General features: G+C 57.8%; 10 protein-coding genes across 10 annotated transcripts in view; 6 read left to right on the forward strand and 4 right to left on the reverse strand.

The window, feature by feature from the left end:
- Positions 1–81: 81 nt before the first annotated feature.
- Positions 82–2,322, reverse strand: ACA1_269740 (uncharacterized protein; the record flags this gene model as incomplete). The annotated part of the gene is made up of 9 exons (XM_004341570.1): positions 82–198; positions 497–663; positions 758–818; positions 970–1,090; positions 1,215–1,318; positions 1,479–1,553; positions 1,649–1,756; positions 1,904–2,070; positions 2,214–2,322. The coding sequence occupies 9 exons, from the start codon at positions 2,320–2,322 to the stop codon at positions 82–84; spliced, it is 1,029 nt and encodes a 342-aa protein (XP_004341618.1).
- Positions 2,323–2,425: 103 nt separating this feature from the next.
- On the forward strand, positions 2,426–3,385 carry ACA1_269750 (uncharacterized protein; the record flags this gene model as incomplete). The annotated part of the gene is made up of 5 exons (XM_004341571.1): positions 2,426–2,752; positions 2,835–2,856; positions 2,953–3,028; positions 3,130–3,214; positions 3,311–3,385. The coding sequence occupies 5 exons, from the start codon at positions 2,426–2,428 to the stop codon at positions 3,383–3,385; spliced, it is 585 nt and encodes a 194-aa protein (XP_004341619.1).
- Positions 3,386–3,849: 464 nt separating this feature from the next.
- On the forward strand, positions 3,850–5,596 carry ACA1_269760 (bacterial transferase hexapeptide (three repeats) repeatcontaining protein; the record flags this gene model as incomplete). The annotated part of the gene is made up of 3 exons (XM_004341572.1): positions 3,850–4,234; positions 4,366–5,259; positions 5,391–5,596. The coding sequence occupies 3 exons, from the start codon at positions 3,850–3,852 to the stop codon at positions 5,594–5,596; spliced, it is 1,485 nt and encodes a 494-aa protein (XP_004341620.1).
- A 421-nt stretch (positions 5,597–6,017) lies between these two features.
- Positions 6,018–7,687, forward strand: ACA1_269770 (uncharacterized protein; the record flags this gene model as incomplete). Its single annotated transcript, XM_004341573.1, has 5 exons — positions 6,018–6,497; positions 6,584–6,711; positions 6,808–6,909; positions 7,181–7,457; positions 7,550–7,687. 5 exons carry the CDS (start codon positions 6,018–6,020, stop codon positions 7,685–7,687), a joined length of 1,125 nt encoding a protein of 374 aa, XP_004341621.1.
- Positions 7,688–9,328: 1,641 nt separating this feature from the next.
- Positions 9,329–11,952, reverse strand: ACA1_269780 (uncharacterized protein; the record flags this gene model as incomplete). Its single annotated transcript, XM_004341574.1, has 7 exons — positions 9,329–10,404; positions 10,512–10,572; positions 10,728–10,821; positions 11,094–11,245; positions 11,410–11,550; positions 11,648–11,711; positions 11,843–11,952. The coding sequence occupies 7 exons, from the start codon at positions 11,950–11,952 to the stop codon at positions 9,329–9,331; spliced, it is 1,698 nt and encodes a 565-aa protein (XP_004341622.1).
- A 1,591-nt stretch (positions 11,953–13,543) lies between these two features.
- ACA1_269790 (uncharacterized protein) lies at positions 13,544–16,496 on the reverse strand (the record flags this gene model as incomplete). The annotated part of the gene is made up of 13 exons (XM_004341575.1): positions 13,544–13,670; positions 13,792–13,907; positions 14,020–14,211; positions 14,303–14,382; positions 14,463–14,555; positions 14,662–14,735; positions 14,840–14,928; positions 15,030–15,183; positions 15,349–15,447; positions 15,570–15,597; positions 15,693–15,747; positions 15,856–15,948; positions 16,155–16,496. The coding sequence occupies 13 exons, from the start codon at positions 16,494–16,496 to the stop codon at positions 13,544–13,546; spliced, it is 1,542 nt and encodes a 513-aa protein (XP_004341623.1).
- A 941-nt stretch (positions 16,497–17,437) lies between these two features.
- Positions 17,438–18,771, forward strand: ACA1_269800 (Fbox domain containing protein; the record flags this gene model as incomplete). The annotated part of the gene is made up of 6 exons (XM_004341576.1): positions 17,438–17,557; positions 17,704–18,003; positions 18,055–18,327; positions 18,406–18,485; positions 18,571–18,643; positions 18,667–18,771. The coding sequence occupies 6 exons, from the start codon at positions 17,438–17,440 to the stop codon at positions 18,769–18,771; spliced, it is 951 nt and encodes a 316-aa protein (XP_004341624.1).
- Positions 18,772–18,974: 203 nt separating this feature from the next.
- ACA1_269810 (uncharacterized protein) lies at positions 18,975–19,968 on the reverse strand (the record flags this gene model as incomplete). Its single annotated transcript, XM_004341577.1, has 3 exons — positions 18,975–19,154; positions 19,240–19,347; positions 19,627–19,968. The coding sequence occupies 3 exons, from the start codon at positions 19,966–19,968 to the stop codon at positions 18,975–18,977; spliced, it is 630 nt and encodes a 209-aa protein (XP_004341625.1).
- A 513-nt stretch (positions 19,969–20,481) lies between these two features.
- On the forward strand, positions 20,482–21,324 carry ACA1_269820 (uncharacterized protein; the record flags this gene model as incomplete). The annotated part of the gene is made up of 1 exon (XM_004341578.1): positions 20,482–21,324. One exon carries the CDS (start codon positions 20,482–20,484, stop codon positions 21,322–21,324), a length of 843 nt encoding a protein of 280 aa, XP_004341626.1.
- Positions 21,325–21,828: 504 nt separating this feature from the next.
- The window catches only part of ACA1_269830 (AMPbinding enzyme domain containing protein), a gene marked incomplete at both ends in the record, with an annotated part of 5,549 nt that continues 1,494 nt past the window's right edge, over positions 21,829–25,883 (forward strand). The window contains 16 exons of the mRNA XM_004341579.1: positions 21,829–22,019; positions 22,160–22,310; positions 22,425–22,530; positions 22,644–22,852; positions 22,936–23,028; positions 23,199–23,360; positions 23,467–23,531; positions 23,677–23,818; positions 23,885–24,023; positions 24,125–24,224; positions 24,342–24,500; positions 24,549–24,837; positions 24,944–25,224; positions 25,319–25,497; positions 25,590–25,682; positions 25,782–25,804. Of these exons, the coding sequence (XP_004341627.1) occupies positions 21,829–22,019; positions 22,160–22,310; positions 22,425–22,530; positions 22,644–22,852; positions 22,936–23,028; positions 23,199–23,360; positions 23,467–23,531; positions 23,677–23,818; positions 23,885–24,023; positions 24,125–24,224; positions 24,342–24,500; positions 24,549–24,837; positions 24,944–25,224; positions 25,319–25,497; positions 25,590–25,682; positions 25,782–25,804 (2,382 nt within the window). The remainder of the gene's footprint in view (positions 22,020–22,159; positions 22,311–22,424; positions 22,531–22,643; positions 22,853–22,935; positions 23,029–23,198; positions 23,361–23,466; positions 23,532–23,676; positions 23,819–23,884; positions 24,024–24,124; positions 24,225–24,341; positions 24,501–24,548; positions 24,838–24,943; positions 25,225–25,318; positions 25,498–25,589; positions 25,683–25,781; positions 25,805–25,883) is intronic.

Genomic DNA, 25,883 nt, shown 5'->3' on the forward strand with positions numbered 1-25,883 from the left:
TGTGTCGTGCGCACATGTGCGGCGTGTGCGGTGTGTGCGGTCATAAAAGGAAATATATATTAAATTGATGAACACAGGGCTTCAGCCGTCGAGGCTCTGGCGTCGGCGCACGGAGGGGGGCGGCGTGTAGGCGGTGACGGACTTGCGGCTGCTCTCCTTGCCCTGCACCTCCCCGCGCTCGATCCTCCGCCCAATCTCCTGCGCACACGCGACACACGACACGCACACAAAGCACACGACACGGCACGACACGCACACGACACGACACGACACGACACGACACGACACGACACGCGCGGGTTGGTTTGTTGTCAGTGCAGAGGGAGGGGGAGGTGGTAATACGTGCCTGGCGGGTGGCGAAGCCGTCGGGTCCCACGCACTGGACGAGGAATGAGGCCGCAGCCGAGCCCACGCGCGCCGCCTCTACCACCTGACGAGTGGCCATGTGAGTGCCGTGTGTGCCGTGAGTGCCGTGTGTGCGGCGTGTGCGGCGGACCTCGAGGCCCCACTCGTCGTCGACTGTGTGGAGGGCGCCTTCGGAGGAGTGGAGCGGCGTCTTGCGGTGCTGCTGTTGGTGGTGCTGGCTGCGGCGCAGGTGGAGCAGCTCGCTGATGGTGCACGCCAGGTACGTGTCCCCGCATCCCGTCTCATCTCGCACTCGCTCTGGCACGCCGCACACGACACGACACGACACGACACGACACGACACAACACGACACGCATGAGTGAATGTAGGTGGCGGTGGCGGTGGCGGTACCGGGCTTGTAGGTGGGCACGAAGGTGACGCCCAGCGCCTTGGTCGCCAGGAACGAGCCGTTCTTGCCCAGCGTCACCGCCACTACATTCCATCACATTCCATCAAAATCAATATAGAAAAATAAAATCATATAATTATAATAACAAATAGCAGAAAATGCAAAGAATGTGGAGTGTGCCGATGGGGATGCGGAAGCGCTGGTGGAGGGCGACGGCGCATTCGGCGGGGCTGAGGTCGAGGCCCAGGATGGCCTGCGCCTCGCCGTACTCGGCCTTCAGGAACGTAAGGTACCGGCCCACCCGGTCCAGCTTGCCCACCATCTCCTCCGCCTCCCTACCATCGACGCACACAACACACACACACGCCGCACACGCCGCACACACATGTTAAGCACAACGCACACGCCGCACACGTTCATGATGAAGAGAAGGGTGGGCGGTGGGCGGTGGGTGGGTACCGGGTGCAGACGCGGTCGCCCTCGAAGGCGCGCAGGTACCCCTGGATGTCGATGGCGATGATCGGCCGGCAGCCCTTGTGCCGCAGGTCCTTCGCCACCGCCACCTGGCCAACCAACAATAACGAATTTTCTGAATTAGCTGAACTATATTAATATTACTATAGATTTATTATATATATTAAATGAGAATATATATAATATATTCTGGGGTGATGAGTATGAAGAGAGAAATGGCCGCGGGAAGAAAGTGGTTAATAAACGCACCACCAGCGTTTCGTCGAACTCACCGGCCACCGGCACGAAGAGGATCGCGTCGGGCCGACCCACGTGCTTCAGCACCTGAGGTACATAGGTCAACCCGTGAGGCACACGACACGCAACATGACACATGGCACGACACGCACGAGACATGTGTGCGGCGAGGGGTCAGGTACGAGGTCCTGGGGTACGGGGTAGCCCTTCTCCCGGAGCGAGAGCGTGCGATGGCCCGACTTGTCGTATTTGAGCAGATACGACGTGTCGGCGCCCTCCATCCACTCCACCTGCCGACCATCGATCCATCAGCTCACCCCGAACCGCACACGCACACACCACACACACCACACACACCGCACACACCACACACCACACGACGCACACACGGCACGCGCACGCACACACGGCACGCACACACACACCGCAGGGCGTACGCCAGAGAGGTCGACGGTGCCGGCGGTGCGGAGGGAGGTGAGGAAGGGGTCGGCGGCTGCGGCCTGGCCGACGCGGCACACAACACGCACGCGGCAGCCACGGCCCAGGGTGGCCACCGCCAGCGGCCCGTAGGTCACCGACCCGCCCAACTTGTGCGCCTCCCTGACTGCCCAATTATGTATTTATTTATTCATTTATTTATATTATTAACTGCCGTTTGAATGCTGATTTTTGTTTACGGTATCATCTATTTATTATTTATTTCGAAATTACAAACAAATAGAAATAAATACATAGGGAGGAGGGTACTGCTGTGGTCTTCAGGGTCGATGGTGTGAATGATGTCCTGCACAAAGTTGCCCACAAACAGGAGGTCAAAGCTGTCGTGGCCCTCTTTGTGGCTGTTGCTGCCTTCCATCTTCTTCAACTTGCTCTGTTTGTTCACAAAGACACAGCCAACAGTATTTGTGATGAAAATTCGATATTTCAATTACAAAAAATATTCGTTGGCGCCTTCTTGCATGCAACGGCACAAGATTCGATTGGACGTGGTGTTGGCTGGTGTCGTGCTGCTCCTTCTGTTCAGTCTCCTCCCCTTCTTCTTCCAACGTCAGATCATCGAAGAGCCCGACACAGAATTGCGGCACCACCATAAGCGCCCCATCATCGTAGATCGAGAAGAGGAAGAAATAGAAGAAATAGAAGAAATAGAAGAGAGGATGGCAAACATCATCGTGGAGAAGGCGTCCGAATTCGACGAGACTCTGAGGGAGTACTTCGTGAAGCATGCGGGCGACACCGTGCTTGTCTACCTCTACGGCAACGTGCAGCCCCATACAGGCAAGAGCGTACGCTCTCCATTGGCATCAGATTCTACTTGCTCATTGATACGCGTGCTAATGACTCGATTTCTCGCTTCTGCACATGTAGTGGTGCCCTGACTGTGCTGCCGGTACCAGCCAACCTCCATCTCCACATCTCAGTCATTTGAATTATTGGTTTATTTATTTATTTATTGTGTTTCATTTTATTCTACACTCAAACACAGCGGACGAGCCGATCCGTGCTGCGGCAGCCGAGGCCGGCATGACGCTCGTCGAGGTCCCCGTTGGCGAGCGCCAAGAGTTCGTTTCTCCTCTTCTCTTCTTCTCCTCTCTGTCTTCTTTCCGTGCCGTCGTGCAGGCGCGTGGGGAGCTGACATGTGTGTCGATTGTGATGGCACCAGGTACAAGGGTGTGCCCACCAACCCCTACCGTGTGCACCCCCAGATCAAGCTGGCCTCCGTTCCCACCATCATCAAGTGGACCAAGGTGCCGACCTTGGCCTTTTCTTTCTTGTTGTGCGCGCGCGCGTGTGTGCGTGTTGCGCTGATCGCTCGGATGGCTTCGCGTGTACGTACACATTAGGCTGGCCCTGGCGGTCGTCTGGTCGAGAGAGAATGTCGCTCGCAAGCCGACATCGCCGCTTTCCTCGCCAAGTGAGAGGCCCAGCCAGCCACCCACCAAGGCGCTTCTCACTCCATCATCGCGCGTGTCCTTTCTTTCGTTTATATTTATATTTTGTTTAAGTCTTGTTTCACAACTTCCTCTCACCTGCTTTGAAGAGAGCACATCCATTCACTCTGGGCCAGAGCACACCCAGCACGCACACCCCAGTACTATTTCTCTTCTTCTTCCTTTTTATTTTCTTTCTATTCGGTTGAACGGCCGAAATTTCATGCCCACTTCTGGCGAACTTGGTCGGCCAGCGAACTGGCTGCGCTTGGGCCCGGCCAACAGGTACCGACCTCCCGCGGCGCCCACCACCCGGTTGCTTGGCCCATTATCGTTGTTGTAGTACCCTCATCATCATTTTCCATTCCTCTAACAACACACGCAGCGACCGCACCTTCTTCATCTTTCTTCTTCCTCCTCATCATCACCGGCCTCGAAGTAGAACTGACAACATGCGGATGGCGTGTTCGGTAATGATGATGGTGGTTGTGATGGTGGTGTTTGTAGCGGTGCGGGTGCCCTCCGCTGCGTTGGGCGCCAACGTGACGATACTCTCGCCCTGCTCCGCGGATTCAAGAGTTGGCCCCGCAGCGGCGGCCGGCGAAGAGGTGGAGCTGTTCACGCTCGACGAGCTGGAGGCCATGGGCGTTCGGCTGTCGCTGTCGCCCGCGGGCCTCGTGCTGCTCGGCAACAGAAGCAGCAGCCTCTTCTCCACCAACAACGCGTTCGGCGCGGCCAACGTGCTCGGATCGGGCAACATCTTCGTCCAGACCCTCAACGACGACCGCTCCGTCGCACGCCAAGACAACATCATCGCCTGCTCCGTCCTCGGCTCCGGTACGCACACGACACGACACGACACACAACACAACACGACACGACACGACACGACACGCAACACACCACGACACGACACACGACACGACACACTCAAACAAGGTGGTATGTTAAAAATGTTTGGAACACAGGGTGTAGGCTGAGGAATGCAAACAATGTGACGGGGTCGCTGGTGGGTCCCGGCGCGGTGCTGGCCGGCGACGCCAACCTGATCGAGCGCGCCACGTTGGGCGCCGATACCGTGCTGGCCGGCCCCCAGAACCGCATCGTCGACGCGGCGCTGGGCCGCCACAACCTGCTCGCCGGCCGCGCCAACGCCGTCGTCGACGGCAGCGCGCTGGGCCACCTCAACCGCCTGGGCGACAGCAACCTCTTCTCCACCGGCGCCCGGCTGGGCCACAACAACTCCGTCATCTCCGGCAACGTCGTCTTTGGCGCCACGCTCGGCGATCGCAACGCGCTCGAGAGCTCGGCCAAGCTCCTGGTCGGCGCGCGGCTGGGCGACGACAACTTTGTCGATGACCTCAACACGCTGGGCGCCGGCGCGGTGGTGGGCTCCCGCAACCGGCTGGGCACGACCAACACGATCGGCGACGACGGCGGCGCACTGGTGGGCGACGACAACCGCCTGGGCGCGGGCGGGTTTTACCTCGACGGCGCGCGCGTGGGATCGGCCAACGTGGTGGGCGATGCGAACAACGTGACGGGCACTGGTGTCGGCGTCGACAACGTCGTGGGCCACTTCAACACGCTCCTAAGGTCGCTGGTGGGCGTCGACAACCGGCTGGGCGACCACAACACGCTCACCGAGGCCGTGGTGGGCCGCGACGTGGTGCTGGGCAGCCACAACGAACTGGAGCCGTCGGCGGTGCTGCAGAGCGGCGCGGTGGTGGGCTCCGGTTCGCGCATCGGGCGCGAGGCGGTGGTGGGCCCACACGCGCGGATCGGGTCGTGCGCGACCATCGGCCGGCGGGGTCGCCTCGGCGCCCGTGCGGTCGTGGCCGACTGCGCCACTGTAGCCGACGGTACACACACACGACACACACACACACACACGACACACACATGACACGCACACACACGACACACGACACACACACGACACACAACGAAACGTGTGAAGAACGTTGACGTGTTGGTTTGGAATGTGGCGCAGACGAAGTGGTGGCGGCAGATGCGACGGTGAATGCGAGCGGGGAGTGCAACTGCACGGCGGCGCTGGCCGGACTGCGGACGACGACCGCCCTCGGTGCCGTGAGCGGCTCGGGGTGGGACGAGGCCTTGGCCACCTTCACCCTGCCACCCCGTCTCTCGCCCTCGATCCCTGATTTTTTCGTAAAAATAAATACACCAATCTCGTAAAAAAAGTGATATAAAATACACCAATAACGTAGAACCTGTTGGAGGAACAATAGGTAGAACACAAGGTCGGCAAAGAACACAACTTTTTTCAAGTCGAGGCCACACTTTTTGATGTCGTCTTCTTCGTGGTCGCTTCTCGGCAGCCTCGACGCCGACTGCGCGCTCCACGTGCTCAGCTTCCTGCCGGCCGACGACCTGGTGCGGCAGCGCGCCGTCTGTCGCCAGTGGTCGGCCGTCGCCTCCTGCGACACCCTGTGGCGCCCCCACTTCCTGTCTTCGGTCCCACCCGTACGCCTCCCTTTATTACTTCTTCTTTATTCTTTATTCTTTATTCTTATGAGTTATTTATTATTGCACTTAAAAATATAATATACTGTAATAATTAAAAGCAATTTCTTAATTGAGTATAAAATCAAATCAAATGGAAACAGACGGGGACGACGACGACGACGAGGAAGTGGGGGACAGGCCGGTCTCGCGTCTCTTCCCGTACTACTCGGGGCTCTACGCCTACGCCACCCCCAAGCAGGACATGGAGCACCCGGGCGAGCTGGGCTTGTCCGACGACGACGACGACGACTCCACCGACTACCTGGCCGCCAGCGCCGCCCGACGCCTGAACCTGAGCCAGCTGCCCTTCCCATCGTTGGGCGACCATGACGATGATGAAGAAGAAGAAGATGGTGGTGATGATGGTGATGATGGTGATGTGTGGCGGTCGATTGCGGCGGCGAGCGAGGCGCTGGGCCGGGAGATTGTGCGCGTGCGGGAGCTGGCCAAGGAGGCGGATGCCGGCGGCGGCGGCGGAGGCGGCGGTTGGTTCTACCGCTACGCCGGCGCATGTCGTCGCATGCCGCGCCTGGTCGCGCCGGCCGCCCTCTCTTCACCATTCGTCGAAATCGTAGGCACACACGCAACACGCAACACGCAACACGACACGACACGACACGACAGGCAACACGACACTCACGGCGTCGTAACACGCAGGAGAGAGGAGTGAATCAGTACAAGACGGACCGGCTGGAGGTGAGCGTGATCGCGCTGCCGCACTACCCCGTCACCACCGTCCGCTATCGCCTGCACCGACTCGCCGTCATCCTGGCCCTTCTCAACGTGTACGACCTACCTAGCCGTGTCTCGCATTCGTGACGGACTCAAGGAACGATCGTGTGCGGCGTGTGCGATGTGTGCGGTGCGTGCGTGTGCCATAGAAACGAGTACGTGCCACAGCCAAGCCACACGGTGCGCATTGGATTCGTTGACCGGAATTGCACCATTTCGCTCGCCCGGTTCTGCCTCGCCTTTCTCCGAGGGTACCGCCACTCCACCACCCGCTCTTCTTCTCCTCCTCCTTCTTCCCAACGTTTTCACACCGTGTCGTTGGTCGTGTCGTTGGTCGTGTCGCTGGTCGTGTCGTGTCGTGTCGTGTCGTGTCGTGTCGTGTCGTGTCGTGTCGTGTCGTGTCGCTGGTCGTGTCGTGTCGTGTCGTGTCGTGTCGTGTCGTGTCGTGTCGTGTCGTGTCGTGTCGTGTCGTGTCGTGTCGTGTCGTGTCGTGTCGTGTCGTGTCGTGTCTTGTCTTGTCAGGAAGGAGAAGCAGCTGGTGGACGAGCTGGGGCTGGGTCCGAGGGACAAAGCCACGATGGACACGAGGACTGAGGCGTGGCGCAAGTATGGGTGGCGGGCCAGGGAGCCCACGCTGTGTCCCAACGTCGTGGGCCAGTTCACGCCCTTCGTGCACTTCCTCTCGGGTCCCTTCGGGCGAAAGGCGCCGTGCGTGTTCCCCTACGAGGACCACTGCGCCAACAACCCGCACACGTTCGGCTCCGAAGACGACGTCGTCGCCGCCTTCAGCTTCCGCACAGTACGGTCCACCACGACACACACACACACGACACACACGACACACACACACATGCAACACATGCACCACATGACACTGGGCGACGTGTACAGCCAGAGAAGGGGTGGGCGCCGGGCTTCCTGAATGCCAGCTTCACGTGGTTCACGCACGCTTCGATCACCACGCTCTACAACCACGGCCGGCGGCACATCCTCGTGCTCAAGGCCCGCGAAAAAGAGTTGGTGGGTTGATCAGCATTTTTGGCATTTTTTCCTTTTCCAGCTTGTTACACGTCAGCGCTTGTGATTTCTTTTTCGCTGACGTGTAACAAGCTGGAAAAAGGTAATGCGAATGAAATGTTGATTTCTTTATCTACAGTCGTAGCCTGCGTGGTGGGGCGTCATCCCCGTGTTGTAGAGAGGGGGGGTGGCCTCGCCAATTCGCAGGGTGACGTCATCGACGCTGGGCTGGGCAAGAGCTCTTTGGTCGGCCGGGCTGGTCGTCGTGCTGGAGGGCCTGGTCGGCTGCTTCGTCCCAAATCCTGGGCCTCTTGGCCGATGTTGTGGAGAGCACCACCTCTTCTTCTTCGGCAACTGGAGTGGCCCTCTTTCGCGAGGAGGGTGGTAGTCGTGGAGTTGGCTCTACTCGAACGTCGTCGATGCCATCGCCGTCTTCTCTTGAGAGCTCGATGAGCGAGTGTAGGGCCTGGGCGGTCACGAGCGTTGAAGGTGTGGAAGTAGTGGGTGTAGCCGCTACCACGACTTGATCTTGTGCCTTCCACCACTCGTGCTCCTCCTGCATCAGCTGAAGCAGGTCCAGGAACTCGTGCATCAAACTGTGAGGTGTTTCGTGTAAGTCCAACCGCCACTACTTCATTCAACAGTGAAGAAGGAGAAGAAGTAGACAATCATGAAGTAGTAGCGAGTAGTACCTTTGGTCGAGCTGACTGCTCGATGATGTGGGCATCCCAGAGGCGATGGGCTGAGCCGTGCTACCAGGGAGTTGAACCAGGGCCGACATGTGAGAGTGGAAGGAGAGGGCCTCGAGGCAGTGAAGGTGGTGTAGTGCTTGTGGTGGGAGATGAAGAGGACTACAGACAATCCAAGCGAGCGAAGTAGTGGTAGCGGCCCCGGCCGAAGCCTTCAGCATTTCGCGCAAGCCCAACGTCACGCAGGAGCATCAACGCCCCACGTGCCCTCAGCGATCGGGTCATGGTCACCTTCGCGTCTGGGGGTGATCGCCGCATACAAGGTACCGCCTCCTGGCTCGTGACCGGTCAGCCTGAGCGCGTGCGGTCCGCTTTCGCCTTTTCCTCACCTTAGCTGACCGCGTGCCCACGCCCAGATCTCAGCGGCCCAACGCTTCGCAGCTCCCGCGCCACGCGCCCGCGATCACTAAAACAGATAAATACGATAAATATGTGATTACGCTCATTTACGGCTTTCCCTTCTTGCCTACGCTCCTTTACGTAATTCACCACAGGGGTGGTGGGTGGTGTAAATGTAACAATAAATCAAAAGACACACAGAGAGAGATAATCACGATTGTAATTATTATAGTGCTACAACAACAACATGTTGGTCCTCCACCACAGAAAAACGAACCTATTCACACACCACCCGCGCTCTATGTACCAGCCCGTCGCCCTCTCACTCTCTCGTCGACACGGAAACCCACCCGAGCGCCGTGTGCGCACACGTGTGTCGACGGCGCCGGCGATGACGATGACGATGATCGGCTCGCGCGATTCTTCGTCAAGCGGGCACGTTCTTTTGGTTGTTTGGTGATCACCATCCGTCGTGTCCGGCATCGTCGTCGTCGTCGTAGTTGCAATATTCTGGGCGGCTCGGGCTAGGTGATCATCATCGGCGGCTTCGTCGTCGTCGTCATCATCAAGAGTTCTTGAGGAGGAGGTCGTTGTTCGCCCGCTTGGAGAGCGACTTCTTGCCGAGGGCCTTCTTGTTGACGTCCGCCTTCTGGAGATGTACAGTCGCCGGCGACGATGACGAAGACGACGATGACGATGATGTCGATGACGACGACAGCGAAGTCGACGTCGAGCTCGAGGTCGACGTGGCGTTGGTGACAGGCTCGCCCTTCTCCTTCTCCTTTCCCTTGCCGCCATCGCTCCCGCTTCGCCCGCCGCGCAGCTTGTCCTTGCCGCTGTCGCTCCGCTCCCTCTTGTCCCTCGCGCTCATGCGGCCGCCACCGCCGGCCGCCGCGCAGCCGCCGCCCTCGCTGTCGTAGCCTCCGCCGCTGCCGCCGTTCTCGTTGTTGAGCCCGGCCCGGGCGGCGTTGGCGGCGTTGACGTCGATCGTGTTCATCATCGCCGGCAGATCGCTCGTGGTGGCGCTCTTGCGCTTCGCCGCCTTGGTCCGGTTGGCCATCGACTTGAGCGACGCCAGGAACGATCCCTCGCCGCGCGTCTCCTTTTCCTTTTCCTTTTCCTTGTCCTTCTCTTTCTCTTTCTCTTTTTCCACCACCACCACCGCGCCGGCATCGACCATCGCCTCGCCCCACTGCTCCGTAGCCGTCGAACCGCCGCTGCCGCTGCCCTCCAGCCGCGACCGCTCCGTCATCGCCGCCTCTTCATCATTGCCGCCGCCGCCGATGCTGTCGTGGCCGTTGACGCCACCGGGCGCTGGCGGCGACGACGACGACGCGCCGGCGTCGTCAGTCAAAACTGGTGACCTGGTGTGGCCGTGCCTGGTGGTGGAGCTCCCGCCGCTCCCGCTTCGGCCACAGTCGTCTGCTAGTAGTACTACGTCCTTGCCCGAATCACTCACTTGCCGCAGCGTGCCGGCGTCAACCGATACGGTCCCCGAGCTCTGGGTCAGTTTCTTGCGGGCGGTGCTGCTGCTGTTGTCGCCGGCCGTGTTCGCCTTGTTGACTGGATCCTTGGTCTTGCCGCCCTGCTGCCGTCCGCCGCCGCCGCCGCCGCCGTTGCCACTCTCCCCGTCCTCGAATTCTGGTTGCCGCACTGGCGCACCTGGGCAGCGTAAATAAATAATAATTAACAAAAAATTGGAAAAAAAAATGAAGCGTGTTGCGTTGCGTTGCGTTGCGTCGACATACCCTTGTGTGGGTCATGACTGGATGACCGAACGTGCGAGGTCAGAGATGGCTGGTTGGACAGCTGTGAGGAACAACACCAGAGGCGCGTTAGCAACTACACAACTACTACTGCTAAATGGAAGTGAAACACTGCGTGCGTGCGTGCGTGCGTGCGTGCGTGCGTGCGTGCGTGCGTGCGTGCGTGCGTGCGTGCGTGCGTGCGTGCGGTAAGAGTACCGATTTGCCCAGTGGGGGCTTGGCCCAGCCTTCGCCCATCTTCGTCTCCTTGCCCTTGTCTCGCGCCGATTTCCTCGGACTGGACGTGTCCGGTCTTTAGAGAGAGAGAGAGAGAAACAGAAAGGAAGGCGAAGGTGAGAACACGGCCGATCCAGATGGTGCACGTAGTGAAATGTAGGCACGGTGTGGCGACTGCATGTCTTGAAGAAGGGCTGCGCGTTGGGTACGAACCTTGTGCGCGGTTGTCGTGGAGAGTGCTCGTTTATGGAGAGCTTATCTGGTGCAGACGACTTTCTGCTGAACGAATCCTTCTTCTGCTGTTGAAAAATGAACAATTACAGTTATGGGGGTTAAACAAATGAAAACTGTAGATTCCAATGTGGCTTGAAGGCCATGAAGCGGGGGAGGAGGAGGTGTGCCTTTTTGTCTTGCCGTGGCGTGGTGGATAGGCTGAAGTCGTTCTTGTTGCCTTTCCGTTTTGATTCCGCCTTCTTCTCTTCGAGCTTTACTGTCATTTCCTGTACGTCAGAGGAAACAAACATAGAAAAATTATTAATAAACCTTAATAAAGCAATATATAATTATATGTTTTCTACCAAATAAAGAAAGCAGGTGAGAGCATGTGAGCGAAAAAGATGAAGAGAGAGAGAGAGAGAGAGAGGGGGGGGGATGTAGGACATACCGTGTGCCACTTCTTGTATTCTCGAGCCAACTTCTCCGCCAGCTTGGCGGGTTGGATCTGTCGCGGCTCGTACCGAATCAGCTCTCGCGCTACACTCCGCGATGAAGAGTGCGCCGGATTGCCGCCCTCGCCCAGGAGATCCTGTTTGTTGTAAAAACAAACAATCGCAATTGCCCGCCGGCGGGACGTTAGGAGTTCGTTTGAGCGGCGGCGGGGGAGAGGGTTAGTTCGGCCATACCTCAAAATCTTCGTCTGAGGAATCATCGCAGTCTGCGAGAGGCTCGGTCGGCCTCCTCTTCTGGCTGTACCTACGCAGCCGCGTCGATAGAGCGTTGGCGAGGACCACAATGATGACAATGACGATGACGATGGAAGCGAAGAGAGAAAGAAGAAGCAGAAGAAGAAGAAGAAGAGGGTGGAGCGTGGCCGGTACCTGTCGATCCATCGGAAAGGCGAGGCATTGCGTTCGCGGCTGTATTCGTTCTCCTTTTGTCGAAACTTGTGGAGCAGGTCGAGATCGGGCTGCAGCGGACACGCCGGCATTGCGAAGGGACCTATTCGACTCCCCGGCATCACCGACCCGCCTGCTGGTGTTGCGTTGTTGGTCAGGTCAGCGGGCGAGCGGGGGAAGAAGAACAAGAAGAAGGCGAGCGCGTTGAGGGCAAGTGTCGCCGATGGCGCCAGAGAGAGAAAGGGGCTATCGAGAGCCGCGACGATGGTGGGCGGGCGTAAGAAGGAGGAAGAGGGGGGTATGAGTTGCCTGAGGAGAGGCTGGAGCCGGTGCTGGGCCTGGCCGACGCCACCCCGTTCTTGGGCAAGGGCGCTGGACTGCTCCCGACTGTGGTGGCCACCACAACGTAGAAGAGGAGGAGGAGGAGGAAGAAGAGGAAGAAGAACGTCACGCCTTGGTGAGAAAAGGAGCCATGTAGGGGAGAAAGAGGGAGCAGCTGAAGCACGAGGCCTCAAGACGTAGAGAACAACTACGAATGAGCTAATGCCTTGCAACAAGAATCGATCCGCGAGTAGAATCAAATTTGTACGTCACACGGAGATGAGAGTAGAAGGAGAGGACCCCGCTATGGCGGTTACACGTAGAAGAAGATGGGACAACATCATCCAAGCCCAACGCGGTAATGGGGGGTGTACCAGCCGATAGGGACAGTTGTAGAGACCGACGGTTTTTGGCCTTGGTAGGTGGCACGCCACGAAGGGAGCCACCAGCACCACTGCTGCTCGATCCGCCTTGTGATGATCCCTTGGTCGACGACGATGTCGATGAGGACGCTTCATTCCCGAGAGGTGAGGGAGCTCTAATGTTGACCGGACTGGGGGCACCAGTCGGGCGCCGGACCGATCGAGGTGTTGTATCGGTGGGTGTAGAGGAGGATGAAGACGATGTCGAAGTAGACATCGCCTCCTCTGCCCCACCTGATCCGCCTCCCCCAGCGGTTCCATTGCTCCACGAAATGCTGCTTCTGTTCGACTTCTTCTTGAGGGCGGCGGTGAGTTTGAGGATGGGTTGTTGCGGTTGGCGCTGGTCATTGTTTGCTGCTTCTGGCCGTTCCATCATGACCATTCCTTTTCGATTGATCATCCACTCTCTTCGCCCCTCGCTTATTCTTCTAATTCATCGGCCAATTGCTTCTGCTCTACTCTTTCTGTTGATGAATGAATTATCAAAAGGCCCCTCCTTCACAATTGGCCTTCCTCTCGATTCGAGTCGATGTTTAGCTGCCTTGGTTTCCAAGCATACGAGCGCAGGGTCCGCTCTCTTGCTCGCCTCCTCCCTCTTTCTCTTCCTCTACGCGCCTTCCTTCCAGCTACAATGGCGTCGCCCAAAGATGTTTTCACCGCCAACAACCGCAACTCGCTTTGAATTCGTTCGCCTGCGCCCTATTGGCTTGAGACCGAAATTTCGCACACCAACACGATTTCAAATTCCCACCAATATCCCAACACGGGTCCCGATCCCACGTGCCACACACGAGACACACGGCACACGACACGCACCGCACACGGGCATGACACACGCGCAAGTAGGTGGGAGAACATAAAGAACACTTGCGTGTCACGCCACACCGATGCACAAAAAAGATAACACCACAGCGCCGGCGGGTGACATGGGCATCATCGCTCACGGGCGTGGAACGTCGTCGTCCTCGTTGACGCTGAGGAGGCGGTTGGTCTTCGGGTTGACGTACAACGTTTGCGCTCGTCGGGCGCCCGGCTGGGCCATGCCGAGGCGAGACATGTACCCACCCCTGATCGATCGAAAGAATGAAGAACGAAGAAGACGAAGAATAAGAAAGGTGCGCGCTTGATGCGGTTGGTGTTGATGAGTGGCGTGTGCGCGTGTGTGTGCGGTGGTGTGAGCGCACGAACCTGATCTGGGTGACAGAACGGGGCATGTGCTCGGCCTTGACGACGACGGCGGTCGGGAAGGCCTCGGGTTGGCCGGACATGAAACCGCCTACCGGCACGTGCGTCACTTCGCGCTTCTAAACATCCACCACCAGTTGTCTCAGCACAATCCGCACCGCACGCACGCACCACACACGCACACGCACACACCGCACACGCCAGCAAACGGATGCATGGGCATGCGCGTACCTCGTCGCTGACGACGCCGTCGGCGGAGGTGGTGGGCGGCGCCTGCTCGCTGGTGGAGCGGTAGATGACGAGACCGATGAGGATGACCACGAGACCGGCGATATCGTAGGGCGACAGCGTGGTGGCCTCCTTGCCCATAATGAAGTCGAGCGTGAACGCGATGTTGGCCAGCGGCAGGACCACAGCCGACGCCTGGCAGCACACGACACGACACGACACGTCAAAATCGCACGCACGCACGCACGACGTTGGGGGGGGGGTCGATGGCCTAAGTGTAGCGTACCACGTAGAGAAGCGCAGCCGAGCCATACTTGAGCATGAGCAAGATGACGATGTTGTAGGCGATGTTGGCAATGATGTAACCTACACGCGCGCGACAATATAGGGTGAACATCTGTCGACTAAAGCTGTCTTGGTTGGAAGGTGGTGGCGGAGCCGAGTACCGAGCGTCATGGTCCAGGCCCACTCGCAGTCATCGACATTCTTTCCCGTGGTGATCGAATTGTGTCCCGTGAACAGACATCGGGCGCCGTCCTCTGTTGTGTTGTGTGTGTGTGTGTGTTCCACGCGGTGAGCACAGCATTAGGACGCAGGTATCACCTGGGACTACGCGACACGACACGACACATACGACGGACATACCGAGGTTATCGGGGATCTCGGAGAAGGTGAGGCCGCCGAAGCCGGGGATGGCCGTGATCGGCAGGAAGAGAAGACTGGAGGGCAAAAGAGAAGAGAAGAAAAGAAAGGGGGAGCAAAAAAAGCAAGTGAGAATAAATGGGGTGGTGTCGGGCGCCGCGGGGCTGGTGGAGAGTGGTACCCGACGAGGAACTGGAAGACACACACCCACGCGTTGACGTAGTAAATATCCAGATCTGCGCCCTTGAACGCAATTTCTTTGTACACGCCCTGTGTGCGTGTGTGCGTGTGTGTGTGCGTGTGTGTCAGTCTCGTGCTCGTTCACAGTGGGGGCTGAAAAGAAAACGAGTGTGGGCGGCGGCAAAGTGTACAGAAAAGGCGGTGGGGGTGGCGCTGAGGAAGAAGACGATGATGCCGAAGACGGTGTTGCCGGCGGCTCCGTTGGAACCGAGGAAGGCGTGGAGGAGGGCCACGACGATACCCGCAATGATCACGAACGCACCCAAGTAGTGGCCCCAGCGATACCTGCGCCGAGCAGACCGCACAAATAAAACAAATTTATGCAGTATAGAATTAGAAATAATTAATGATAGTGAATAATAAAAACAAATGGGTTTCTTTTTGGAAATAAAAGAAAGAAAGAAAGCAAGGGCGAGCATCAGAAATAGAGAGGAGGGAGCGTGTGTGTACCGCACGTTGAGCTTCTCCCTGAGGATTCGGGCGACGAGCGGATTCGACACGAGCCACGAGAAGAACATCGTGAACGGGATCACACCTTGAATCAGCAGCCTGCAAGAGAAGAAGAAGAAGAAGTAGAAGAAGAAGGAAGGAGAAAAGCGTCAGCGACAGCAACGCATAATGTATAACGTTGATTGATTGCGTGCGTGCGGTAGAGTCATCGCGGTGCGTACTGTTGCATGGCTCCCGAAGTTTGGTTGCCTGTACATGGTCGGGCGGCGATTGCCGATCAAGAGGTCAGCCCTGATGACTCGAAGGAGGAGGAGGAAGCGGGAGTGAGGGAGGAGATGGAGCACCTCCGAAAATCATCAGCACACCGGCAGTGGCATCGAGGGCGCCCATGACGAGGAACTGGTGTAGCGGAGCACAACAAGAGAAAACGAGTAGAGCGGGGTGGTGGTAATGTGTGAGTAGAGCGTTTGGCTGCAGTTGCATGCGAGAGAAAGAGCAAAGTAGCACCTTCCAGAGGGGGAACTGGCGCATCTCGGGGGTGATTCGGGAGGTGAAGAGCATCAAGGCCCACACGACCGGCCAGAAAATCGGGATGTACACCTGTGCACATCAACCATTGAGCTGCAAGGGTAAGCATTTATTTATTTATATTTGATCAGAACAATACTATCTTGTCTGCTCGTACGGCACGCGCAGTAGGAGAAGAGAAAAATCGAATTAAATGAAAGGCTACAAATGAATAAACAAAACATGTTGGATTTTAAGAATGTTGTAATTGATTGGTTCAATCGGGGAAGGGGCAGCACCGTGGTGGAGAGCTGAGAGATGAAGTAGGGGTAGTTGACCATGGGGATCAACATCTTCTTGAAGAAGACGCGATTGGCCGTGCCGACGAGGATGAGGGCCGCCGTCAAGAGAAGGAGGAACGAGTGCTTCGGATTGGCGTAGTACCGGACGTACCACATGAACTCGTGCTCGGGGGTGAAGCGTTTTCGCGTATCATCCCACGTACGCTGCAGGAAGGTGCGATCATCCTTAATCAGCAGATTGTCGAGCGACGTATCGCGATGGTGGTGGTGATGCGTCGAATCAGGGCTCGACGATAGAAGGGCCGCCTTCTCATCCTCCCCCGATTGATTAATCGACATGGTCCTCTGCCGGATCGAAATGTGGCGCACAACAAAATAGCCGCACCGAAAAATAATATAAAATTTTTTGTCGCCGACATGCTGCTTGGAATTATTGGTTGATAATTCCTGTGCGACGGTCACTTGTAACCAAAAGANATCTTTTTACAATCTTGAGCTGGAGTCTCTCAGTCATGTAGACCTTTGGTAGTATGCTTGAACTGATCTCACCAATCAAGCACTTTGCAGAGGATGTGGACATGGAGCATGTAAAATATGATCCAATGCTAACCGGTGTGTTCCAGGCCGAGATTTCGCCCAAGTCGCAGAACTTTTCCACAGAACCGTTTGACCAATGACAGTAGCAAGATCACGAAATTCCGGACATTACTGCGGAAGGGCGTCATGCCCGAGTTGGCCTGGAACTGGGCCGAAAGACGAAGAAAACCAAGGTCGGTCGTACGGAGAGCCACGCCCGGACCCACCCCAGGCACGGCATCTCCCCTGGCCTGGTCCCAAGTTTCCAGCCAACACCACGGGGGTCTCCTTCGCCTCTCCAGCTCCTCCCTTGTCTCAACTCCTCTCTGCGCCCCAACCAAACACAGAACGCGCAAAGCTCCACCCCTTTCCTCATTCTTCTTCTCACCTCGGCCCACACACCCTCAGCCACACATCAGCAGCAAGCCACCTTCATCTCTTCCTCCTCCTTCTTCTACGCACTTACACACACAGCACACAGCAAAGTCATGATGGAAAGTGCACTGATGATGGTCAGAGTGGCGTTTGAACTCGACATGGAGAAGCCAAAGTCTTTCCTCCTCAAATCTCTCTACTCGCCTCCCACTACCACAACGACGACGACTTCTTCTTCTTCTTCCACCTCTACGTGCTGCGGCAGCAAACGCTCGTCGTCTTCCGCAGTCTCCTCACCTGTCTCGTCGCCTATGACCCGCCGGCTGGCGATGGGCGGCAAGCCACTGGCCGCCGCGACGGCGCTCAACCCCTTCACCCAGCTGCCCCCCGAGCTCAGCTTCCACATCATCTCCTTCCTCTCCTACAAAGACGCCCTCCGCCTCGCACAGGTACCCCCATCCCTCATCACCGAACCCACCACCAAATTCCCCAAATTCCCAGCTCTCCACGATCATTTCTCGCAACAAAATCGAAGAATTCGAAATACGCACATAGCGTAGCGCCTGACGTCTGACCAACATCTTTGCCACATCAGACGAGCAAGGCGGGATATGAGTACGGGAACGATGACATGGTCTGGAAGAACCTCATCCAGACGGAGCTGGGCATCAGCTTCCTGGATGGCTGCGAGCTGGTCTTCGACGAGCACATGCAGAGACGCCAAGCCGGCCCCCAAGACCAGAACAGAAAGAAGAGCAAGGCCATCGCCAACAACAACGACGATGACGGCGACATGATGGATATCGACAACCCGCGGCCCGAGGGCAAGACGTGGAAGGAGCGCTTCCAGCACCTCCTCGCCATGCGCGGCGACCTCGCCCCCGTTCAATTCAGAGTACGTCTACATAGTTTTCACCATCTTCATCTTCTTCAGGTTCTTCAGCAGAGTCTGACCCCATCTCTGCTCTACTCTTTGCAGTCGATGAGGTCCATCCGACTTCCCGCCCTGGTCGACGCCTCTGAGCCTCAGAGGAGCCCGTGCGGCGGCGGCGACTGCGGCGGCATGTGCGGCGCCGCCCCGTCGACCCTCGGCTGCAAGCACTACAGGCGCGATTGCAAGCTACTCGCGGCCTGCTGCGGCCGCTTCTTCGTGTGCCGCCACTGTCACGATGAGCAGGTCCACGACCACCGCATCGACCGATACGCCACCCAGCTTGTGGTACGCCTTCTCCTCCACTACCACGACAGTCAGCCACTCGTCCTTTGAGCTCACGCTCTCTCTCTCTTTCTCGTCCAGCTGTGCATGGCATGCAACGCCATCCAACCGGCCGGCCAGCACTGCACGTCGCCACAGTGTCAGAACAGATCGTTGGGAAGGTACACAACACCCATCATTCTCTTCTCGATCTGCTGCGCAAGTGAAGTGAGCTCGCGACTTACCTTCGTGTTTGTTTGACAACAGTTACTTCTGCGGTGTGTGCAAGTTCTACGATAACGACCCGGACAAGGCCATCTTCCACTGCGAGTTCTGCCAGGTGTGCAAGCTCGGGCGGAAGAGCGAGTCGTTCCACTGCCACGCATGCGGGCGGTGTTCTCCAAGGCCGTAATGGCCACCCACCCGTGCCTCAACAAGCGCCAGCAGACCGTCAACGACGAGCGATGACCATCTACCTCACATCATCACCATCATCTCGTCAACATCACCGAACAAGAAGGGAGGGACTGAACATAGTGGAAGAGATAGCTCTGACAACAGAATCGAGAGAGGGCAAGAGGGAACAACAAAACCAACAAAGATACAGAAGTATCTCTTTTTTTATAAATAATACACCAAACAAATACAAGTGTAAATACAACTCAAATCGATCACAGGTCCGAAGAGTTGCACGGGGCGCAGTGGGTGGCGCCAGCGCCCGAGCAGAAATGGGGCGGGCACGGGGTGCATTTGGCCCTGCCGGCCGCCGACGAGGATCCCGGCGCGCACGCCGTGCAGTGCGTGTTGCCCGCACCCGCAGCCGCGAAGCCCGGACCACACGGGGTGCACCTCTATGGTGGGCAGGCACAACGTTGACATCAAATCAGGTGTCTGGGCAGACCTGGGGGTGGTGTGCAGTCCTCTCGTGGTGCGTACCACGGAGTCGGGTTGGGCGGAGGCGGTGCCGGGCGGGCAGGGCACGCAGTCGGCCGAGTGGATGTGGTGGAAGGTGCCGGGCGGACACACGGCCAGCTCGGCACGTGCCTGAAGAATGATTAAAGTAAAAAGAACGAATAAAGAACGGTGGGGGGGGGCAGTCGCACCAGCAGAGCAAGCGCCAGAAGCGCAAGACAAGGAAGTAGCACAAGATGTGAGAGGTGAGACATTACTTAGCAGAGCGTAGTGGAATGTAAATAAACGACAGCAATAAATGAAAGGAATAAAGTTAATAAATCAAAGAAAAGAGAAACCATTTCATTTTATATCATTTATTATTGTGGCCCCACACACTGTCTTTCAGCTTTAGAAGTCAAGGAGGGAGACCTCCTTCTTGAGGCCGTTGATGAAGGTCTTGCACTCGCGCAGCAGCTCCACGGCCTTCTCGTCCTTGACCTCGTACTTCTCGATCACCTCGAGCACCTTGGGCAGCAGCTCGTGCGCGTACTGGGACCCGATGAAGGCGTCCTCGTTGATGAGCTGCGCGCCCACCAAGAAGTCGGCCACCATCTTGAACGCGCCCAGGTTGAGCTCCGACGCCTGACCCTTCTGGGTGGAGAGCGACGAGATGTAGATGTTGCTGATGTTGTAGCTCAACTTGAACAGGTCGTTGGGTTCGGGGATGAGAAAGACCGGGCGGTCCTTGGACGCCACCAGCTGGCGCTGCATGCTGGTCAGCACATGCTCGTGGATGCGCTTCAGCAGGTCGTAGGCGGTGAGCTTTTGGCGCACACACGGGGCCGTGTTGACCACCGTGGTGACGTTGTTGATGTTGTTGATGATGTGTTGCCACCGCACCGCTTGGTCTCTTCCTCAGTCAGCATGTTTGATGTGTGGGTTGGGTGCGGGTGTTGGTGCGGTTGGTTGTGGAAGTGGTTAGCGGACCCTCTGTGCTCGGTGATGGTCGCTGGGTTGGTGCCGCTGACACAGGGGAGGCGAGATTCCAAAGGGAGAAACTGGTCGGGTTGTCGCCATACACCGACCAGACCAAAATGCGACATTGCTTGTAACTGGTGGTGCCGGTAACCAATACGATATGAGCTGAGACAAAACCGTACCTGCCCATTGGAGGCCAATTGACCAGCACCACCTGGGTTCGCGGATGCCTGCAGCAAGGGTAGAAAATGTTGACCACTCCTTTACCGGCATAGAAGAAGAAGAAGAGGTGGGATGTCCAGAGAGATGGACCGGTTCAGGGCCTTGCCCGAGGGTGAGTTGTCGGACAGTCAGAAGCTGCGGCGTGACGTGGAGCTGCTGAAGGACATCGACGGCGCCCACACCCAGACGGTCTTCATGTTGCAGGACCTCATCGAGTTCCAGCTCTGGGGCCTGCGCGACCTCCGCAAGGACGTCGTGCTGCAGACCCTCACCGTCGTCCAGTTCGCGCTGGTCGTGATGGACGCCGTGCTCTTCTCCGTGCTCACCATCGGCTCCGGGGTCAAGCAGTACTACCCGTTCCTCGTGGTCTACCCGCTACTCGCGCTGCTGGCCGGCCTGTGGCTGGTCGAGCTGTGCCTCGGGCCCTGCTGGCGCGCCGGCTGCTGCGCGCGGGCCATGGCCTGCCGCCCCGACGACCGCCGCAGCCTCTACGTGACCGAGGTGGTCGTGCTCCTCTTCTTCCTACTGCTGCTCCTCCTGCTGTCGCTCTTCAACCTGGGCTGGACCCTCTACCAGTTCGACGACGACGAAGACGAAGGCGGGGTGGCGTCGCACGACTATCGGCAGCTGCTGTGGGTCGACGTCGCGCTCTCCGCGGGCAGCCTCGTCGTCAGCCTCGCCGCGCTGTCGCGCTACGCGCGGCTGCTGGGGCCGTTCTGCTGCCAGGGCGACGGCCGGGCGGCGGCGGCTCGAGCAGCGGCAGCAGCACCAGCGCGGGCCGGAGCCGACGACGATGTCGAGATGCAGCCCGTGGTGGCCAGAGGGCCGGAGCCGCGCATTCCGAGAACTGCTGCCTATTGCGTGGTGGACCTCCAACACCGAGAAGAGGACGAAGAGGAGGAAGAGCAGCCTCTCAATGCCTACTGAGCTTTGTCCAATAATTAAAAAAGGAAATAAATAAATAAAATAAAATCAACAAAAAATGCAGAAAATAAAACCAAACTAAAACACAACCGAAAGCGAGCACGACCGCCATGTCTCTTCGGTTCTCGGGCAATCACGCACACCAGGAAAAGGGAGGGGAGGAAGAGGAGGACACGACGGCCTTGGTGCTGCCGTCCACCACCGACAAGTCGTCTTCTTCTTCGGCGGTGGCCGCCTCGTCGCGGTATGCGGGGGAGGGGGTCGCTGTGGCGTGCGATTGGTGCTTCACGCAGCTCTACTCGTCCTTCTCGCCCCCCGCCTACCCCACCTCATGGCACCGCTGCTGGCAATGTACCCCCCCCCAGGCACACTATTTTTTACATTTTATTTACTAATATGGCAAACAACTTTTTCACTTAAAATGGTTTTTGTTACTTTTTTTTAAATGGATGTTTATCTTGTAGTACAATATTAACATACTATATAATAAAAATGTCAGGCCCGGGCATGGTGTTGTGCCAGGACTGCAAGGAGGCGGGCGTGCACGACGACAGCGGCCACCCGACCTGGGTCGACACCTGTACGGCCTCCATCAGCGCCACGAAGACACGAAGCATTGCGCTCACGCTCGCTAATCCTTCCCTTTTAGCGCTGTGCATGGGCAAAGTGAAAGGACCCACGCTCGCCCAATCGCTCAAGTAAGTACCGCACACGGCACACACGGCACACACGGCACACACGGCACACACGGCACACACGGCACACACGGCACACACGGCACACACGGCACACGACATAGTGTCTGATTGTTGTGTGTCGTGGTGGTGATGACAAAAAGGAATGCGTTCCGCATGTTCGAGGGCAGGCCGTGTCTGGGTTGGCTTCCGCTCAAGGAGGGCCGGCTGGCCAACATCGTGTGGCTCACCTACGGCCAGCTCTACGCCAAGAGCCTCCAGTTCGGCTCCGGCCTGCGCTCCCTCGTAGACCAGGTACCCGTGGCCCCACCAATAGGAGGATACTATGTTGGACCTTTATGTTGATATACATATAGTGACACCAACATACTCACATAGATTCTGTGCTGTAAAATGTTGGGTGCGTAGCGCGACTTTGTCGGTATAAGTGCGAAGAACAGGTTGGAGTGGTATGTGACCGACTACGCCTGCTTCTTCCACAACATCGTCTCCGTGCCGATCCACACCAGCTTCGGTTCGTTACATTTTTTCATTCCATTAATATATAAAATGATAATGTTGTGATCATAACCTTGGCAATTTCTATTTATTCATTTATTTGAATATTCCTTTATATTTGTGTTACAGACGAGGTCGAGGTTGCGCATGTCATCAACAACTCCAGCCTTAAGGTGGTGATCACCTCGGCCGATCTGGCCGGCAAGTACGCCAAGGTCAGCCCGCAGTGCCCGACGCTGAAGCACATCGTGCTCATGGAACGGCCGGACGAGGCCTTGGTCGCGCTGGCCGCGCAGTACGGAGTCGCGCTCGTGTACTGGTACGACCTCTACGCCAAGGTACGGCACCTCCGCACCTCTTGCCATGCTCTCCCCACAACTTCACTCACCGCACACGCACACGCACAACCGCACACGCATAGGGACAAGAGTCGCCTGTTGAAGCGCACGGCGTGGAGGGCTCCCAGCAGCTCATCACCCTCTTCTACACCAGCGGGTCGACCGGCAAGCCCAAGGTGCGCCCTTTCTCAATTCTGCTTGTGCGTGTGTCGTGTGTCGTGTGTCGTGTGTCGTGCGTCGTGTGTCGTGTGTCGTGTGTGTTTGTGTGTGTTTGTGTGTGTGTGTGTGTGTGTGTGTGGTCCATTGCGTTCGATGCGGGGAAGCTAACAAAGGTGGCGATCGGCAGGGAGCGGTGATCACGGACCAGATATTGAATGACGACGTGACCACGGAGTACGGAATCCCGGACCCGTTCGTCACCATGTCCTTTGCTCCGCTGGCCCACTCGGAGCGCGTCTCCGTGCTCCTCTCCATCATGAAGGGCGGGCGCATCGCCATATTTTCGCATGTACGCTTCTTTTTCACCGCACGCACGCACGCACGACTCATTACTCATGACACTCAGGCCACACACACGACACACGCACAAGCTGACCTAATCACGCATTACATAGGAAACTGATCGTCTGTTTGAGGCGTTTGCCATCGTCAAGCCTTCCATCGTTTCGTCGGTTCCTCGGTAGGCCGCCACCTCTCCTCTTCCAGTTCCATTTCACTAATCACGTGTCGTGTGTCGCGTGTCGTGTGTCGTGTGTCGTGTGTCGCGTGTCGTGTGTCGTGTGTCGTGTGTCGTGTCGTGTCGTGTGTGGTGGGGCGGGTACCAGGTTGTTCAACAAGCTCTACAGCGAGTATCAGTCCGAGCTGGCACGAATCGAGCAGGCCGAAGGCAATTCGCTCACAAGGAAGGAGCAGGAGCGAGAGCTGCTCCTCCGTTTCAAGCAATCTTTTGGCGGCGCCACACAGATGGTACAGCCTCCAGTGTTGAGTGTCGTGTGTCGTGTGTGTCTCATTGCCGACTCACGGCCTCATCAGCTCATCAGCGGTGGAGCGCCCATCGCACCCACCGTGTTGGAATGGCTGAAGCGGTGCTTCGAGTGTCCGGTCTACGAGGGCTACGGCACCACCGAGGTGGGTCCCATCGCCACCAATGGCTGGATCCACCAGTCTGTTGGTTCGTATATCTATCTATCGATATAAATATTATAAATATAAATATAAATATAAATATAAATATATTCTTTAAATATCATTATTCAACTACGATGTGCGCAGATGTTAGATTGGAGGACGTGCCGGAGCTGGGCTACTTCACCACCGACTCGCCCTACGCGCGCGGCGAGATCTGGGTCCGAACCAATCTCACCGTTCCCGCGTACTTGCCTGCTCTGCCCCGAATCCCAGACCTTTCTTTGTTTCACCACACACACACAAACACGCACACGCACACGCACGACCGCACACACGCATACGCACACGCACGCGACGCTAGGTATTACCGAAACAAAGAAGAGACGGAGCGCGCGTTCAAGGACGGCTGGTTCTGCACGGGCGACATCGGCGAGCGCACGGCCCAGGGCTGCGTTCGCATCATCGACCGCCGGAAGCACATCTTCAAGCTGGCCCAGGGCGAGTTCGTCGCGCCCGAAAGGTGCTGCCACGTAACCACCCTTTTTTATTGTTTTCATTTTATTTTAAGGTGGCTGACGTGGCACATTCCACCAAGGCTCGAGAATGTGTTGATGGCCTCGCCGCTCGTGCAGCAGATCTTCGTGCACGGTGACAGCATGCGCTCGTTCCTGGTCGCGGTCGTGGTGCCCAACGAGAGCGCGCTGCGCGCGTGGGCCGCCGGGCAGCAGCTGCAGGACGAGCCCGATCAGCGATCGCTGGCCGAGCTGTGCCGGCTCGAATCGGTCCGGCGCGCCATTCTCTCCTCGCTGTCGCACATCATCTCCCAGTCCGGCCGCCCCGCTTGGGAAGCGCCCAAGGTAAGCCACCGCACACGCACACGCACACGCACACAATTACACGCGTGTCACCGCACACGCGCAATGACACACGCGCAATGACACACGCGCAACGACACACGCGCAGGGTATATTGTTGGACAACGAGGCGTTCACGGACGCCAACGGGCTGCTGACGCCGTCGGAGAAGCTCAACCGCCGCGGGCTGCTGGCCCACTACGGCGACCGCCTCGCGGCGCTCTACGAGTCGCTCGAGAAGAAGCTCGAGAACGTGCGCGGCGTGCTGGTGGCCGACGTCCTGCCGCGCGCGCTGGGCGACGTCGGCGGCCTGGACCACGAGGGCACCGGTGAGCCCCTCATCAACGACTCCCTCTCCGCCGTGCGGCTCATGCAAGTCCTCCGCGACAGGTGCGTGTCGTGTGTGTCGTGTGTGTGTCGTGTGTGTAGTGTGTGTGTCGTGTGTGTCGTGTGTGTCGTGTTGTGCTCAAATTACGGAAAACAGATTCCACGTGGAGGTGGGCGTGGAGGCCCTGTACAGCGGAAATGTGACGGTCGACCGGCTGACAGACCTCATCAACTTTTCGTCGTCCTCGTCCTCCTCTTCCGATCCGTCGGCTTCGTCGCCCGCCACCTCGCTGCCCTCCTTCTTCGTGTCTTCCGCGCCCATGACCGATTGGGAAGGTACCACTGTGGTGTGTGCGGTGTGCGGTGTGCGGTGTGCGTGTGTGTGTGTGTTGTGTGTTGTTGACGCTCTCCAACCCCCCCCCTCGTAGCTGAGGCTGCGCTGGCTAACGACTTGCGGCCCGTCCACGCGATCGAGAGCTCCCCCTCGGCAGAGGAACTGCCCGGCCACGTCCTGCTGACCGGTAATCGGCTGCCTGCTTGCGTCTAAATCTTATTCTATTCAAATCTGACCAACTGGCGCTCACTCTCCACTCTACACCGCGTGCGCGTGCGGGGTGCAGGCTGCACGGGCTTCCTGGGCGTCGTTCTCCTGAACGAGCTCCTGCACGCGCTGCCGACTGCGCGCATCCACTGCCTGATCCGCGCACGCGACGGCCGCGACG

Source organism: Acanthamoeba castellanii (assembly GCF_000313135.1).
Source record: "Acanthamoeba castellanii str. Neff unplaced genomic scaffold scf7180000084770, whole genome shotgun sequence".
Classification (NCBI taxonomy): domain Eukaryota; phylum Discosea; order Longamoebia; family Acanthamoebidae; genus Acanthamoeba; species Acanthamoeba castellanii.